Here is a 19,230-nt window from a genome sequence, read left to right as displayed (position 1 = left end):
ACACACCCGCCCGTTGTTCACTGACCTCCCGTTACACACCCGCCCATTGTTCACTGACCTCCCGTTATACACCCGCCCATTGTTCACTGACCTCCCGTTACACACCCGCCCGTTGTTCACCTCCCGTTACACACCCGCCCATTGTTCACTGACCTCCCGTTATACACCCGCCCGTTGTTCACCTCCCGTTATACACCCGCCCGTTGTTCACCTCCCGTTACACACCCGCCCGTTGTTCACTGACCTCCCGTTATACACCCGCCCGTTGTTCACCTCCCGTTATACACCCGCCCATTGTTCACTGACCTCCCGTTACACACCCGCCCGTTGTTCACCTCCCGTTACACACCCGCCCATTGTTCACCTCCCGTTATACACCCGCCCGTTGTTCACTGACCTCCCGTTATACACCCGCCCATTGTTCACTGACCTCCCGTTATACACCCGCCCGTTGTTCACTGACCTCCCGTTATACACCCGCCCATTGTTCACTGACCTCCCGTTATACACCCGCCCATTGTTCACCTCCCGTTATACACCCGCCCATTGTTCACCTCCCGTTACACACCCGCCCGTTGTTCACTGACCTCCCGTTATACACCCGCCCATTGTTCACCTCCCGTTATACACCCGCCCATTGTTCACTGACCTCCCGTTACACACCCGCCCGTTGTTCACCTCCCGTTACACACCCGCCCATTGTTCACCTCCCGTTATACACCCGCCCGTTGTTCACTGACCTCCCGTTATACACCCGCCCATTGTTCACTGACCTCCCGTTATACACCCGCCCGTTGTTCACTGACCTCCCGTTATACACCCGCCCATTGTTCACTGACCTCCCGTTATACACCCGCCCATTGTTCACCTCCCGTTATACACCCGCCCATTGTTCACCTCCCGTTACACACCCGCCCGTTACACACCCGCCCGTTGTTCACTGACCTCCCGTTACACACCCGCCCATTGTTCACTGACCTCCCGTTACACACCCGCCCATTGTTCACTGACCTCCCGTTATACACCCGCCCATTGTTCACCTCCCGTTATACACCCGCCCGTTGTTCACTGACCTCCCGTTACACACCCGCCCGTTGTTCACTGACCTCCCGTTACACACCCGCCCATTGTTCACTGACCTCCCGTTACACACCCGCCCATTGTTCACTGACCTCCCGTTATACACCCGCCCATTGTTCACTGACCTCCCGTTACACACCCGCCCATTGTTCACCTCCCGTTATACACCCGCCCGTTGTTCACTGACCTCCCGTTATACACCCGCCCATTGTTCACCTCCCGTTATACACCCGCCTGTTGTTCACTGACCTCCCGTTACACACCCGCCCGTTGTTCACTGACCTCCCGTTACACACCCGCCCGTTGTTCACTGACCTCCCGTTACACACCCGCCCGTTGTTCACTGACCTCCCGTTATACACCCGCCCGTTGTTCACTGACCTCCCGTTATACACCCGCCCGTTGTTCACTGACCTCCCGTGACACACCCGCCCGTTGTTCACTGACCTCCCGTTACACACCCGCCCGTTGTTCACTGACCTCCCGTTATACACCCGCCCATTGTTCACCTCCCGTTATACACCCGCCCGTTGTTCACTGACCTCCCGTTACACACCCGCCCGTTGTTCACTGACCTCCCGTTACACACCCGCCCGTTGTTCACTGACCTCCCGTTACACACCCGCCCGTTGTTCACTGACCTCCCGTTACACACCCGCCCGTTGTTCACTGACCTCCCGTTATACACCCGCCCGTTGTTCACCTCCCGTTACACACCCGCCCATTGTTCACTGACCTCCCGTTATACACCCGCCCATTGTTCACTGACCTCCCGTTATACACCCGCCCATTGTTCACCTCCCGTTACACACCCGCCCATTGTTCACTGACCTCCCGTTATACACCCGCCCGTTGTTCACCTCCCGTTATACACCCGCCCGTTGTTCACTGACCTCCCGTTATACACCCGCCCGTTGTTCACCTCCCGTTATACACCCGCCCATTGTTCACTGACCTCCCGTTACACACCCGCCCGTTGTTCACCTCCCGTTACACACCCGCCCATTGTTCACCTCCCGTTATACACCCGCCCGTTGTTCACTGACCTCCCGTTATACACCCGCCCATTGTTCACTGACCTCCCGTTATACACCCGCCCGTTGTTCACTGACCTCCCGTTATACACCCGCCCATTGTTCACTGACCTCCCGTTATACACCCGCCCATTGTTCACCTCCCGTTATACACCCGCCCATTGTTCACCTCCCGTTACACACCCGCCCGTTGTTCACTGACCTCCCGTTATACACCCGCCCATTGTTCACCTCCCGTTATACACCCGCCCGTTGTTCACTGACCTCCCGTTACACACCCGCCCGTTGTTCACTGACCTCCCGTTACACACCCGCCCATTGTTCACTGACCTCCCGTTACACACCCGCCCATTGTTCACTGACCTCCCGTTACACACCCGCCCATTGTTCACTGACCTCCCGTTACACACCCGCCCATTGTTCACCTCCCGTTATACACCCGCCCGTTCACTGACCTCCCGTTATACACCCGCCCATTGTTCACCTCCCGTTATACACCCGCCTGTTGTTCACTGACCTCCCGTTACACACCCGCCCGTTGTTCACTGACCTCCCGTTACACACCCGCCCGTTGTTCACTGACCTCCCGTTACACACCCGCCCGTTGTTCACTGACCTCCCGTTACACACCCGCCCGTTGTTCACTGACCTCCCGTTATACACCCGCCCGTTGTTCACTGACCTCCCGTTATACACCCGCCCATTGTTCACTGACCTCCCGTTATACACCCGCCCGTTGTTCACCTCCCGTTATACACCCGCCCGTTGTTCACTGACCTCCCGTTACACACCCGCCCGTTGTTCACTGACCTCCTGTTACACACCCGCCCGTTGTTCACTGACCTCCCGTTACACACCCGCCCGTTGTTCACTGACCTCCCGTTATACACCCGCCCGTTGTTCACCTCCCGTTATACACCCGCCCGTTGTTCACTGACCTCCCGTTACACACCCGCCCGTTGTTCACTGACCTCCCGTTACACACCCGCCCGTTGTTCACTGACCTCCCGTTACACACCCGCCCGTTGTTCACTGACCTCCCGTTACACACCCGCCCGTTGTTCACTGACCTCCCGTTATACACCCGCCCGTTGTTCACCTCCCGTTATACACCCGCCCGTTGTTCACTGACCTCCCGTTACACACCCGCCCGTTGTTCACTGACCTCCCGTTACACACCCGCCCATTGTTCACTGACCTCCCGTTATACACCCGCCCATTGTTCACTGACCTCCCGTTACACACCCGCCCGTTGTTCACCTCCCGTTACACACCCGCCCATTGTTCACTGACCTCCCGTTATACACCCGCCCGTTGTTCACCTCCCGTTATACACCCGCCCGTTGTTCACCTCCCGTTACACACCCGCCCGTTGTTCACTGACCTCCCGTTATACACCCGCCCGTTGTTCACCTCCCGTTATACACCCGCCCATTGTTCACTGACCTCCCGTTACACACCCGCCCGTTGTTCACCTCCCGTTACACACCCGCCCATTGTTCACCTCCCGTTATACACCCGCCCGTTGTTCACTGACCTCCCGTTATACACCCGCCCATTGTTCACTGACCTCCCGTTATACACCCGCCCGTTGTTCACTGACCTCCCGTTATACACCCGCCCATTGTTCACTGACCTCCCGTTATACACCCGCCCATTGTTCACCTCCCGTTATACACCCGCCCATTGTTCACCTCCCGTTACACACCCGCCCGTTGTTCACTGACCTCCCGTTATACACCCGCCCATTGTTCACCTCCCGTTATACACCCGCCCATTGTTCACTGACCTCCCGTTACACACCCGCCCGTTGTTCACCTCCCGTTACACACCCGCCCATTGTTCACCTCCCGTTATACACCCGCCCGTTGTTCACTGACCTCCCGTTATACACCCGCCCATTGTTCACTGACCTCCCGTTATACACCCGCCCGTTGTTCACTGACCTCCCGTTATACACCCGCCCATTGTTCACTGACCTCCCGTTATACACCCGCCCATTGTTCACCTCCCGTTATACACCCGCCCATTGTTCACCTCCCGTTACACACCCGCCCGTTGTTCACTGACCTCCCGTTATACACCCGCCCATTGTTCACCTCCCGTTATACACCCGCCCGTTACACACCCGCCCGTTGTTCACTGACCTCCCGTTACACACCCGCCCATTGTTCACTGACCTCCCGTTACACACCCGCCCATTGTTCACTGACCTCCCGTTATACACCCGCCCATTGTTCACCTCCCGTTATACACCCGCCCGTTGTTCACTGACCTCCCGTTACACACCCGCCCGTTGTTCACTGACCTCCCGTTACACACCCGCCCATTGTTCACTGACCTCCCGTTACACACCCGCCCATTGTTCACTGACCTCCCGTTATACACCCGCCCATTGTTCACTGACCTCCCGTTACACACCCGCCCATTGTTCACCTCCCGTTATACACCCGCCCGTTGTTCACTGACCTCCCGTTATACACCCGCCCATTGTTCACCTCCCGTTATACACCCGCCTGTTGTTCACTGACCTCCCGTTACACACCCGCCCGTTGTTCACTGACCTCCCGTTACACACCCGCCCGTAGTTCACTGACCTCCCGTTACACACCCGCCCGTTGTTCACTGACCTCCCGTTATACACCCGCCCGTTGTTCACTGACCTCCCGTTATACACCCGCCCGTTGTTCACTGACCTCCCGTTATACACCCGCCCGTTGTTCACCTCCTGTTACACACCCGCCCATTGTTCACTGACCTCCCGTTACACACCCGCCCGTTGTTCACTGACCTCCCGTTATACACCCGCCCATTGTTCACTGACCTCCCGTTATACACCCGCCCATTGTTCACCTCCCGTTATACACCCGCCCGTTGTTCACTGACCTCCCGTTACACACCCGCCCGTTGTTCACTGACCTCCCGTTACACACCCGCCCATTGTTCACTGACCTCCCGTTATACACCCGCCCGTTGTTCACTGACCTCCCGTTATACACCCGCCCGTTGTTCACTGACCTCCCGTTACACACCCGCCCGTTGTTCACTGACCTCCCGTTACACACCCGCCCGTTGTTCACTGACCTCCCGTTATACACCCGCCCATTGTTCACCTCCCGTTACACACCCGCCCGTTGTTCACTGACCTCCCGTTACACACCCGCCCGTTGTTCACTGACCTCCCGTTACACACCCGCCCGTTGTTCACTGACCTCCCGTTACACACCCGCCCGTTGTTCACTGACCTCCCGTTACACACCCGCCCGTTGTTCACTGACCTCCCGTTATACACCCGCCCGTTGTTCACCTCCCGTTATACACCCGCCCGTTGTTCACTGACCTCCCGTTATACACCCGCCCATTGTTCACTGACCTCCCGTTATACACCCGCCCATTGTTCACCTCCCGTTACACACCCGCCCGTTGTTCACTGACCTCCCGTTATACACCCGCCCATTGTTCACCTCCCGTTATACACCCGCCCGTTGTTCACTGACCTCCCGTTACACACCCGCCCGTTGTTCACTGACCTCCCGTTACACACCCGCCCGTTGTTCACTGACCTCCCGTTACACACCCGCCCGTTGTTCACTGACCTCCCGTTACACACCCGCCCATTGTTCACCTCCCGTTACACACCCGCCCGTTGTTCACTGACCTCCCGTTACACACCCGCCCGTTGTTCACTGACCTCCCGTTACACACCCGCCCGTTGTTCACTGACCTCCCGTTATACACCCGCTCGTTGTTCACTGACCTCCCGTTATACACCCGCCCGTTGTTCACCTCCTGTTACACACCCGCCCATTGTTCACTGACCTCCCGTTATACACCCGCCCGTTCACTGACCTCCCGTTAAACACCCGCCCATTGTTCACTGACCTCCCGTTATACACCCGCCCATTGTTCACCTCCCGTTATACACCCGCCCGTTGTTCACTGACCTCCCGTTACACACCCGCCCGTTGTTCACTGACCTCCCGTTACACACCCGCCCGTTGTTCACTGACCTCCCGTTATACACCCGCCCGTTGTTCACTGACCTCCCGTTATACACCCGCCCGTTGTTCACTGACCTCCCGTTATACACCCGCCCGTTGTTCACTGACCTCCCGTTACACACCCGCCCGTTGTTCACTGACCTCCCGTTATACACCCGCCCATTGTTCACCTCCCGTTATACACCCGCCCGTTGTTCACTGACCTCCCGTTATACACCCGCTCGTTGTTCACTGACCTCCCGTTATACACCCGCTCGTTGTTCACTGACCTCCCGTTATACACCCGCTCGTTGTTCACTGACCTCCCGTTATACACCCGCCCGTTGTTCACTGACCTCCCGTTATACACCCGCCTGTTGTTCACTGACCTCCCGTTACACACCCGCCCGTTGTTCACTGACCTCCCGTTACACACCCGCCCGTTGTTCACTGACCTCCCGTTATACACCCGCCCGTTGTTCACTGACCTCCCGTTACACACCCGCCCGTTGTTCACCTGCATCCAGTTTAATCGCAAGGAAGATCGAGCGGGTGTTTAATGCCGGTTAATTTGATATCGCCCGTTTTACACCATAGCCACAGTTGGGGATGCTTGGTTGTCGCTCTGCTTCTGGGCTAGCTTCACTGCCCCAGAATGAGACAGGGACACCCTGAAGGGCTATATATACACACTGCAGAAGGTCAGCAGAGGTGCGGGGACTAATGTGCAGGGACTCTTTACATACATTCATCCCCATTGTGCAGTGGAATAATGGGAATTTGTAATAGAATGGGAAGGACACACACACCCACACGATGAATCAATAACAGCTGCAGTCCAGTATGTTCGTATTCACCATTGCTATCCAATGTTAACTGCAGTCAATGTGTGCTATTACATAGAATTTACAGTACAGCAACAGGCTGTTCGGCCCAGCTGGTCTCTGCTGGTGTTTATGCTCCACACGAGCCTCCTCTCACCCTATCAGCATATACTTCTATTCCTTTCTCCCTCATGTACTTACCTAGCTTCCCCTAAAATGTATCTACGCTATTCGCCTCAACCACTTCCTGTGGTAGTGAGTTCCACATTCTCGCCACTCTGGGTAAAGAAGTTTCTCCTGAATTCCCTATTGGATTTATTAGTGACTATCTTCTATTTATGGTCCCTTGTTTTGGACTCCGTCACTTAACATTCTTGCAGTCCTAGCACTGGGAATAGAAGAATTAAATGCCAGGCTTCTGGGATTGAGGGCCATCAGAAACAACAGCCCAGCTCCCCCAAGGGCCTGCTGGGTAACAACAGGGGACTCCAAGCTTTTGTCTTCAGAGGACACACAGGTTCATTCTCCAGAGCCTCAGGTCACACATAGGAACAGGAGGAGGCCATTCAGCCCCTCGAGCCTGTTCCACCGTTCAACCCCTTCAACCACTGTCTGCCCCACCTGTGACAGAGACTGTAGGTCCTGCATTGGACTCATCAGTCACCGGGGAACTCAATTTTAATGTGGAAGCAAGTCCTCCTTGGTTCCCGAGGGACTGCCTAAGAAGAGAAGAGATCATGGCTGATCTGCACCTCAACATTTATCTGCCTTTGCTCCATATCGCTTGATACCCTTAACTAACAGAAATCTCAGAGGTGAAAGGTCGAATTGACCCCCAGCACCCACAGCCTCTTGGGAGAGAGAGTTCCAGATTTCCACTACCGTTTGTGTGAAAGTGCTTCCTGGTTTAACTCCTGAATGGCCTGGCTTGAATTTTAAGATTGTGCACCCTTTTTTGGATTTCCCCCACCAGAGGAAATATAGGCCGGAATTTTCCCTGCCTGGTGCGGGCGGCTGCCATGGCGGATCGCGACCCCGTTGCTGGTTCCATCCCGCTCCACAACGACTTTACGTTAATAGGGCCTGTTAAGCCCGCCCTGCACGTTACCCGGCCCAATTAAATGGTGTCACCCATGACGCGTTTTCAGCCAGGATATTTGAAGGTTCATCTCGGATAGTGCAGGCACTGCATGGCGCAACTCCACTGCTGCCCAGACCACCAAAGGTGACTGCACAGAGGCAGAGGGTGGCACCCAGGCTCTCCGATGACTCCCTCCATATGCTTGTGGGGGGAGTCAGAGCACGCAGGGAGGTCCTCTTCCCCGCTGATGGCCGGAAGAGACCTCCCCAGGAGACCAAAACAGCCTGGCTCCAAATAGCAGAGGAGATCAATGGCAGGGATGTGGTCAGGAGGACCTGGGTGCAGTGCCACAAACGTTTCGATGATCTTGTTAGGTCAGGAGAGGTGAGTCCAAAGCCACACTCGCCATCATCCTGCTATGCCTCTCATCACATCCCCATCACTCTGCCTTCCCAACCCGACTCCTGCACATCCTTACTCGCACCAACATACCTTGCACCTTCTTCCATCCCTCTCTATCTACATTATCACATCCCCATCTCACTAGGCACCCCTCACACTCGCCCTCATCCTAGTGCAATCCTACCAACTAACAACACACAAGGAGGCCACTTGGAATTACCACCCCACTCCATCATAGTCACCCTCTACAAATGTAACCCATCCATTCCTTACACTCATTCCACCACTCTAACTCAACCACCTTGTCTTTCCCTCCTTGCAGGAAAAGAGAGCCCACAATAAGAGTGAGGGGGAGAACTGGCGATGGAACCCCATCAATGGTGACCCTCGCAACTGCAGAGGAAGCTGCATTAGAGCTGTCGGGAGTGGCTGAGTAGTTGGAGCTGGGAGGTGGAGAGAGGGGGACATCTCGGCAACCTGGTGACAGAATTACATATCATACAGCCACATGGCATACAACAGTCACTCATATATCAGCAGCCACTGAATGGTCGTCATGTGCATAATGGTATCTGCACCCAATCTACATATGACCTATCTAACTCATCTCTTCACTCTCCCACAGGTCCATCAAGAGACCCCCCGCCCTCCCACTGTCTAGGAGGAAGAGGAAGACTCCTCAGAGGACCCTCCAGCCTCTGAGGGTGCAGCATCACCAGACATAAGCGTACGCAGCACCAGCGCAGAGACGCACACCTTGGTGGGCCCCACACGAGATAGTCGTGTTGTCACCAGGTCCGTCACAAGTGAGCAAGACAGCATCTGGACAGCAGGTTCCTCCTGCTCCTCCTTGTCTTCCAGCTAATGCTCCTCCTCCTCCTCTGAAGAGGCTGTGCACTCAGTGCCTTGCTCCTCATGCAGCGCTAATCCTCGCTGCTGCACTATGTTGTACAGGGTGCAGCAGACCACGATGATTCTGGAGACCCTGGCTGGTGTGTACTGAAGGGCTCCTCCAGATCTGTCAAGGCATCTGAAGCGCATTTTGAGCATGCCGATTGTCTGCTCCATGACACATCTAGTGGAAATGTGGCTTTCATTATATCTCTCCTCGGCCTCAGTACTTGACCTCCTCAAGGGTGTCATGAGCCAATTTTCAGTGGATAGCAGCCAGCCGGAAAGTCTGTTTGGAGGAGCGAAGAGCTGAGGGAGGATGGACTGGCGCAGGACAAAAGAGTCATGGCAGCTGCCAGGGAATTTGGCACACACATGCATGATGATCGCCCTATAGTTGCAGACCAGCTGCACATTGAGGGAGTGGATGCCCTTGCGGTTGACAAAGACTCCTGGGTTATGATGGGGTGCCCTGATGGCCACACGTGTGCAGTCGATGATGCCCTGCACCCGTGGGAAGCCAGCCAGAGTGGCAAAGCCGAGCTCTCGCTCAGTCACAGGCTTCATCAGTGGCAAAGTTGATATAATTGGCTGACTTGTCAAAGAGGGCATCGGTGACCCATGTGATACATCTGTGGACGGCCGACTGCGAGATGCCACAAATGTCTGCTGCAGATCCCTGGAAGGAACCTGAGGCGAAGAAGTTAAGGGCACTGGTGACTGACCGCCACTGGTAAGGCGTGTCCACCCGCTCCTCTGGGCTGCCGGTCTTGCTGCAGCAATGTGCAAATGTCTGCGATGACCTGGCGCGATAGCCTGAGCCTCCTGTGGCACTGCTGCTGAGTCATGTTGTGGAAGCTCATCCTCTGCCTGTGTTGGGGGTACCGCCTCCGGCGCAATGCAGCCCTGCGCTGATGCCCTCTGTCCTGTGCAGCATTAGGGCATTGAGGCGAAGGTTGTTGGTGCTGCTGGTGTTGGGGCCCATCGTGGTTTGATTCTGAGGACCAAGGTGAGACAGTATAAACGGCACCCATGCTGATGGAATAGATGGCAGGTCAAGTAGAGATGACAGAAGCAGTCTGTCAGTGGTGAGAGAGGTTCTTCCAATGCGGTGACACTGGATGGAGACTTTACTGGAAAGACCTGTCGCCTGTAGAAAGCTCAATCTGTGCTGGGAATGTAGTCAGCAACAGCTTCTGCCTGAGGAAAGTGATCAGCTGTCAGGTGGGAGTTTTTATACTACATTTGATGCTGTCAACTAATCAGCTGGAGCAATGGCCACTGAACTCCCGCCTCAGGTTGACAGACGTGGTTCCCGAGCTGCGTGAATCCCATGGCCATGCAGGGAAATTTGAAATGTAGGGGGGGAAAAGGGCTCTTAACTGTCTGAAAACAAGCTTATAATTTCAATTAGGTCGCCCGCCTCTGCTGGTCGGGTCTCTGCCGCACCAGCAACTCGCCCAAGGGAAAGGCGCGTGGGGGTGGGATGGCGGCGGGTTCCCAACCCGCTCGACTTTTTTCAAGTTTCCCAGCCGACCCGTCTCCATTCCCGCCCGCACGGACCCCAGAAAATTCCGGCCATAATTTTTCAGTCCAAGGTCCTATTGGTTTGCCGTTATCTCAAGCAGCTGACACTAATGAAGCTTGGTGTTCTGATTGAGGATTTATCTGCCAATGAGCCAAAAGTGCAATAAATAGCCCTTTTTCAAACCATTAGGACCCCAAATTTCAAATAAGATAAACCAGAAATCCAAGGAAATCTAAGCATAAGTAGGCTTGTGTTGTCTGGGTTTAACAGCCAGATTTCCTGGGCTAACATATAGAAAGAAAAAACTTGCATTTATATAGCGCCTTTCACAACCTCAGGATGTCCGAAAGCACTTTACAGTCAGTGAAGTACTTTTTGAAGTGTAGTCATGGTTGTACTGTAGGAAACATGACAGACAATTTTGTACACAGCAATGAGATAACGACCAGATAATCTGTTTTTAGTGATGTTAGTTGAGGGATAGATATTGGTCAGGACACTGGGGAAAACTCCCCCGCTCTTCTTTGATAGTGCCATGGCACCATTTACATTCACCTGAGAGGACAGAAGGGGCCTTATCTGGGTATTACCCCTTTAAGAATGTTCCCCACTCAAGCAGCAGTATTGCCTCTTTAAGAACCCACCCCCCCCCCCCCCCCTGAGCTGGAGCATTGCCCCTTTAAGAACCCCCCCCCACCCCCTTGAGCTGGAGCATTGTCCCTTTAAGAAGTCGGCGCTCTGCGCTGTTGTTATCGCTCCGTGGCTGAGTGAGCCAGGGTGCAGGCGAGGAATTTGCAGGGTCAAAGCGGTGAAGAAAAAAAGAGTGCGAGTGTCCCGGGCGCTGGCGGCCTGCTCCCCGGGAGAGGGTCTGTCCCCTCGGGACACACGGACACAAAGTGACCGCCGCCGACATTGACGCAAAGTGACCGCCGCCGACATTGACGCAAAGTGACCGCCGCCGACATTGACGCAAAGTGACCGTCGCCAACATTGACACCGTAACAGTGTTGCCAACTGAGCAGGAGGAGCACTGGCTGCGGGAATCTCTGCCCCTCAACAAGCCAAGGACCCCAGCCCTCGGCCCCCCCTGTGCCCCAGATGTTCAGCTGTCAATCTCCAGTGGCCAGCCTGCTGCAGGAGGACCTTGCTCCAGCAGCCAGTTACCAGGCGGCTCTGGAGAGCTCTGACCCTCGGGGCACTGGCCCCAGCAAGGAGCTGAGGTCTGCTTCATGGTGCCTCGTCTGTGTATTTCACTGGGGTGCTGAGGCCAATTGTAGTACAGAGCAGCCAACTTAAGGGGAAGCGAGATAAGCACATGAGGGAGAAATGAATAGGAGGATCGTCTGATCTATGAAGTAGGGTGTCGGAGGCTCGTGTGGGGGGGCTGTTTCTGAGCTGTATGTTCTATGTAACTCCATTGAGTCTGGGATTTGACCCTCCATGCTTTCTGGCCTGTGTGGAAAGGACACCTTTGTGTAAAACAGGAACACTATAAAGAGTATAATTTGACCCCAGTAGTGTACCCCATCTAAATAACCCACTGCAGATCAAACTGAGTGTTTCTTTTTAGAACTCTCTTGTTAAAGAAGGTAAGTTTGTGGTTAGTACTTTCACATCAGTGTCAGCTGTGGCTCAGCTGGTCACAGTCTTGCCTCTGAGTCAGAAGCAAGACGTTAAACTGAGGCCCCGTCTGCCCCCTCAGGTGGTTATAAAGGATCCCATGGCACTATTGAGTAGGGGAGTTATCCCTGGTGTCCTGGCCAATATTTATCCCTCAACCAACATCACTAAAACAGATTATCTGGTCAATTATCTTATTGCTGTTTGTGGGATCTTGCTGTGCCAATTGGCTGCTGCATTTCCTACATTACAACAGTGACTCCACTTCAGAAATATTTCATTGGCTGTGAAGAGCTTTGGGATCAGGAATACTGAGGCCACTTGCCGCAACCTCACTAAAGATCAGCTAACTCCAGCCAAGGATCACAGCTGGGATCCTCTGTGGGCTGGCTCACTGGAATTCTGTTGTGCTGTGGCATAGGCGGGAATGGGGAATAGGTTATGTATTTAGGGATGTGGGAACCCCATACCAATCCTTGACCTTTTACGGGCTGTTGAGGCCTACAGCTTCTTCAGGGCAGCAGAGGAGATAACTGGAGTGCGGGTCCTGCCATCTGTTACAGGACGGGACTAGCAGAGATTCAACCGACTATAACATAGCAGAGCGCTTCTCGACCGCTTGTGAACTGGACAGGAACAGTGCGCCTCAAATCTTCACCTGCCTGGTCTTTGTGATGACACAAAATGTCCTTGCGAACAAACGCAAACCATGCCTGCCAACCAATCTATGTGGGAGCCTACGGGCTTTGCATGCTGCTGATGATGAGGCCGCCATGATGGCTGGAATTGTATGCAGAGTGTGCATACGCTGAAATAAATAACTTTCAGAGACTTTGGAGTCGTGCAGCAGAGAAGGAGGCCATTCGGCCCATCTTTGAAAGAGCTATCCAATTAGTCGCACTCCCTGCTCTTTCCCCCCCATGGCCCTGTAAATGTTTCCTTTTCAAGTATTTATTCAATTCCCTTTTGAAAGTTATTATTGAATCTGCTTCCACCGCCCTTTCAGGCAGTGCGTTCCAGACCACAACAACTCACTGTGTGGAAAAAAAAAAATAATAATAATAATTCTTCTCATCTCCCTTCTGATTCATCCGTGTCCTCTGGTTGCCGACCCTCCTGCCACTGGAAACAGTTTCCCCTGATTTACTCGATCAAAGCCCTTTGTAATTTTGAACACCTCTATTAAATCTTGGTTGGTCTAAGGCGAACATCCCCAGCTTCTTTAGTCCCTCCACGTAACTGAAGTAGAGAAGAATAAGCTGTCCATCGACTCTCTCAGTTGGGGAGTGGGCACAAAGTAGTGAGAGAAAAAGGACAACGTTTAAACCAGTTTTTTTTACTGCCGATGTACATCCAATTCTGCTATTTTACAGACCTCTTCTAAAACCAAACTGCGTCTCATTTCCCCAGGTCAACGGTTATTATACTGTGATCGGGCTTTCACTTCACGAATGGCGTTGGTTCAGCGAGTTGTATTAAACTCTCGACCCGGTGAGTGTCATTTTAGCAACACATTAATTTGCTTCCATGATAGCAATTTGATGTAAGATTTACTTAATGTATTAAATTTTATACAGGGAATTAACGATGACTTAGACTGGGTTAAAACTACTACAACCTGTAGTGCTAGAGCTCTTTTAAAATAGTAAAACATCTCCAGGTGCTTCACGAGAGTGTAATCGGACAGAAAATTGACACTGAGCCAAAGAAGGTGATATTAGGGCAGGTGACCAAAAGCTTGGTCAAAGAGGTAGGTTTCAAGGAGCATCACAATGGAGGAGAGAGAGGTTTAGGGAGGGAATTCCAGAGCTTTGGGCCAAGGCAGCTGGAGGCACGGCCACAGATGGTGGAGTGATTAAAATCAGGGATGCTCAAGAGGCCAGAGTTTGAGGAACGCAGAGATCTTGGATGGTTGTGGGGCTGGAGGCGGTTACAGAGATAGGGAGGGATGAGGCCGTGGAGGGATTTGAAAATGAGGATGAGAATTTTAATATCGAGGCATTGTTTAATCGGGAGCCAATGTAGGTCAGCGCGCACGGGCGATGGGTGAACGGGACTTGGTGCAAGTTAGGACACGGGCAGCCGAGTTTTGGATGACCTCAAGTTTACGGGGTGGCGGGGGGGTAGAACATGGGAGGCCGGCCAGGAGAGTATTGGAATAGTCAAGTTTAGAGGTAACAAAGGCATGGATGAGGCCTTAATACTCAAGGAATTAGAATAAAGATAATTTAACAGCCTTTCACACAAGCAACCACAATTTGCTATATTGTAATGGGTCCCATTTTAAATTTTGTTTTGCAGTTTTGAGTTTTCAGCATTAAAGTTTCAACTCTTGACGCTATTACTGCTGTCGGTTTTTTACAACTGCTATTGTCTAGTTTTAGGTGCTGAACTCCACTTGGAAAACATGAAAGAAAGAAAGACTTGACTGTTCTAATGTAGGAAACGTGACAGCTAATTTGCGCACAGCAAGCTCCCACAAACAGCAGTGTTTTAGTGATGCTAATTGAGGGATAAATATTGGCCAGGACACCGGGGAGAACTCTGCTCTTCTTCAAAATAGTGCCGTGGGATCTTTTACATCCACCCGAGAGAGCAGACGGTGCCTCAGTTCAATGCCTCTTCTGAAAGACGGCACCTCCGACAGTGCGGCACTCCCTCAGCCCTGCGCTGGAGTGCCAGCCTAGATTTTTGGGGATATTTTTCTGACACAAGATCAGGGTGATTGGTTCAGTTAGAACATGTAATCTAAACTGACAGTACGGTGCAGTACAGAGGGAGTGTTACACTGTGAGGAGTGACATCCTTCAGATGATCCATTATGCTGAATCCCCCCACGTGGTGGAATAGCAAGGAGTTCTCCCGGTAACCTGGCCGACATCCCTTCCTCAACCAATGTCACCTGGTCATTCACCTCCGTGCTGTTTTGTGCACAGAATGGTTGCTGTATTTGCCTACATAACAGTCCTTGCACTTCATAAAGTAACTCACTGTATGTGGCATTGGCAGAGCTCAGTGTAACTGCAATTCGTGTCCTCCTTCCTAAGGTGTCAGCTGGGACCCAGTGGTACACTCCCCTCTGAGTCAGAAGGTTGTGGGTTCAAGTCCCACTCCAGAGACTTGAGCACATAATCTAGGCTGAGACTCCCACTGCAGTACTGAGGGAGTGCTACACTATCTGAGGTGCTGTCTTTCGGATGAGACGTTAAACCGAGGCCCCGTCTGCCCTCTCAGGTGAATGTAAAAGATCCCACGGCCACTATTTCAAAGAAGAGCAGGGGAGTTCTCCCCAGTGTCCTCGCCAATATTTATCCCTCAACCAACATCACTAATACAGAGGACCAGGTCAATATCTCATTCCTGTTGTGGGACCTTGGTGTGCCATGTTTCCTACACTTGTAAAGTACTTCATTGTGAAGCGCCTTGGAATGTGCTGAGGCTGCGAAAGGTGCTATATAAATGCAAGTCTTTCTTTCAGTAATGTAGTTATGTAACCTGTATGCTTTAAAGACAATGGATTGAAGAGGCAATGGCAGTAGATGCTGGTGAAAGATATGCTATCTGGCAGTGTAGATAAAGGTCCAAGGCTCAGAGTGCAGTCAAGTAAAGGAGGAGATAAATCGAGCACTTAGGTGAGACCAATGTCGGTTTTAAAAGCCTGGGAGAGGGAGGCGGAACGGAGGGAGATAGGAACTGATACAGTTTTGAAGGTCAGGAAAAGAATAAGTAGGAACAGTACAATGAGTTTTGATCTCAGCACAGTGTGATATAGGGAGGCGCAAGAACAGGAAATCCAGCGTATTTGGAAGTTGAGAGGAAGTGGAAAGATCAGAGAAGCAATAACTAAAGTGGTAGAGATTTAAAATAGAGAAAGGTGTTGATGGAGAGAGAGGTTAATTAGCACAGCAATGGTCTTTATTTAGTGGAGGATATGGTATTTATGTATCTAGTGGGCGGACCTGACCTGCCTGGTGAGCTCTGGGGACAGAGCTCCATTCGATGAATACAGTATCAAGTAAATGTGCAGCAGGTTTTCTGTTTACACCACATCGAGTCATGTAGCACAGAAGGAGGCCATTCGGCCCATTGTGACTGTTCTGATTCTTTGAAAGAGCTCTCCAATTAGTCCCACTACCCCCGCTCTTGCCCCGTAGCCCTGCAGATTTTCACCCTTCAAGTATTTATCCAATTCTTTTTTGAAAGTTACTATTGAATCTGCCTCCACCACCCTGTCAGGCAGCGCATTCCAGATCACAACAACTCGCTGCATTAAAAAAAAATTCCCCTCATCTACCCCCTGGTTCTTTTGCCAAATTTAAAAAATAGTAAAATGTACACATTTTAGCCGATTTAGTGTCCATTTAAACAGCAACTTGATGTTGCAGTGTAGTAATCTGGATCCAGAGCCAAGGTTGTGTGTAGATTACATCGAATGTACAGCACAGAAACAGGCCATTCGGTCCAACTGGTCTCTGCTGGTGTTTATGCTCCACACGAGCCTCCTCCCACCCTATTTCATCTCACCCTGTCAACATATCCTTCTATTCCTTTCTCCCTCATGCGTTTATCTAGCTTCCCCTTAAACGCTATACTATTCACCTCAACCACTCCACGTGGTAGTAAGTTCCACATTCTAACCACTCTCTGGATAAAGAAGTTTGTCCTGAATTCCTTATTAGATTTATTAGTGACTCTCTTACAGGAAACTCTCGATTTACCAGCACCTAAATAACCAGAAATCTCTGTTAACCGGCAAAATTCAGGAGTAGGTTCAGGTAAGTTTTTACTTCATATTAGTGGCCATTCCTGGACCTGTGGCTGTGTAATCGGGGTTCCTGCACTTGTTGCTAAGCAACAGGGACGCTTGGTCTGTGGCCGGGGTTCCTGCAGCTGTTGCTAAGCAACAGGGAAGCCTGGATTTGTTGCTGTGCACGGAGCTCTCGTACCTTTTAACTATACCTCTCTGTAATCCGGACTTTTTGATAAACCGGCACCACGCCGGTCCCGTCGGTGCTGGATAAAAAGAAGAGTTTCCTGTATATTGATGGCCCCTACTTTTGGTCTCTTCCCCACACAAGTGGAAACATCTTCTCTATGTCTACCCACTTGTGGAATTGTAGAATGATCTGCTGCGTAAGAATTGCAGTTGCACCCTTGCAGCGTAGACGGGCTGGAACTGATGGTTACTGGTCTCTGTACCCGTGCACATTATTGCTGGTGCAACTGTTCCATTCCTCTTTTAGAGGCTAGTGTACAACCACCCTCTGGCATCTTGTCTGTGGGCATTCTTCATGTGTGAGCCTTCACCTGTGAGTGTGAGGGGGCATCACAGACAAGCCCACTCGTGTCTCCAGGTTCACAGTCCCAGCAGAGGGTGGAGGGGGGGCCCATTGGACCGCGATCAGGACCAGGAACCATGCTTCTCCCATCCAGTTGTTGTATCCCTACTGCTAACTGAGCAAGAACTACGTATCGACCCTGATCTGTATTTTAATAAAAATGAATTCTCGGGATGTGGCCGTCACTGGCAAGGCTGGAATTTGTTGCCAGCTATAGTACAACTGACTGAGGGACTTGCTAGGCCACTTCAGAGGGCAGTTAAGAGTCAACCATGTTGGTGTAGGACTGGAGTCACATATAGGCCAGACCGGGTAAGGACAGCAGATTTCCTTCCCGAAAGGGACATTAGTGAACCAGTTGGGTTTTTACGACAATCCAACAGCTTCATGGTCACTTTTACCGATACCAGCTTTTTATTTCCAGATTTTTTATAAAAACTGAATTCAAATTCTCAAACAGCCGTGGTGGGATTTTAATTTATGTTCCTTGGATTATTAGTCCAGTAACATAACCACTATAACCATCATAGCCAATGATCTATATGGCTCTGTATCAAGCTGGATAAACTCACCGAGCCATCAGGCCGGGGGCATGGTGTAATCAGTAAAGGGGTAACTGTGTGTCCTCTTGCTTCTACTGTCTTTAGGGAGGAATGGGGAGCCGGTTGCTGAGAATTTTAGGGTGGAAGAGGGTAGTCTGCCTGAAGACTTGCAGGAGGGGCAGGTGAAAGTTTGCACCAGGTACCTGTCTGTGGATCCTTACATGGTGAGTAAATGTCCCTTTTGGATTGTGCCTCTTTTATTTAAATCTGGTAATACTTGTTACAACTCATCAATTACATGATAAATCCATTACATTAATTAACCACAATAAGACAAAGCCTAAACAGCTTTAGGATTAACAATACAAATGCAGTAATAAATTTTACAGACAAATCAACAATATTAACAATACAGGTACCCATAGTGAAAAACAATTCCACACCAGTCCGACTGGCAATCTCGTAACTCTTCGTTTTTGCTTGGTATAACCTGTTGTCCTTTTTAAAAAAAAATTTAACATTCAAGTACAACAGTACTTATACAACTCATCAGTTACATAGTAAATCCATTACATTCATTGACCACAATAAAAAGGATAAAGCCCCAAAAAACAACTTTATGGTCAACAATATAAATACAACAATAAATTTTACAGGTAAATCAATAATGTTTACAGTACAAACTGCCACTATTTAATAAACCAAGAAGAAAGAACTCGTATACGCCAGTCCTACTGGCATCATTCAGTCATTCATCCCTCCGTTCGTTCGTTCGCTCAAGCATAAATTCCATTGTGCATGACTGCGTGCATGTGTGCCATTTTCCTACCCTTTTGGATTGTCAGGCTGCAAGAGTGCACAAGCAATGTGTAGAAGAACATAAGACATAGAATGATACAGTGCAGAAGG

General features: G+C 51.6%; 1 protein-coding gene across 3 annotated transcripts in view; it reads left to right on the top strand.

Annotated features, from left to right (window-relative positions):
• The window catches only part of ptgr2 (prostaglandin reductase 2), a 75,740-nt gene that overhangs the window by 9,799 nt on the left and 46,711 nt on the right, over nt 1–19,230 (top strand). For all 3 annotated transcript variants that reach the window (XM_086003813.1, XM_086003811.1, XM_086003812.1), the window contains 2 exons: nt 13,851–13,931; nt 18,427–18,545. In XM_086003813.1, the coding sequence (XP_085859939.1) occupies nt 13,892–13,931; nt 18,427–18,545 (159 nt within the window). In that variant the 5' untranslated portion in view covers nt 13,851–13,891. Of the gene's footprint in view, nt 1–13,850; nt 13,932–18,426; nt 18,546–19,230 lie in introns of those variants that run through there.

Source organism: Somniosus microcephalus, chromosome 12 (genome assembly GCF_052327205.1).
Source record: "Somniosus microcephalus isolate GS21.2 chromosome 12, FLI_Smic_1.0, whole genome shotgun sequence".
In the NCBI taxonomy this organism is placed as follows: Eukaryota; Metazoa; Chordata; class Chondrichthyes; order Squaliformes; family Somniosidae; genus Somniosus; species Somniosus microcephalus.
Note: the sequence above shows the minus strand (reverse complement) of the source record. Positions and strands in the feature narration are given on the sequence as shown.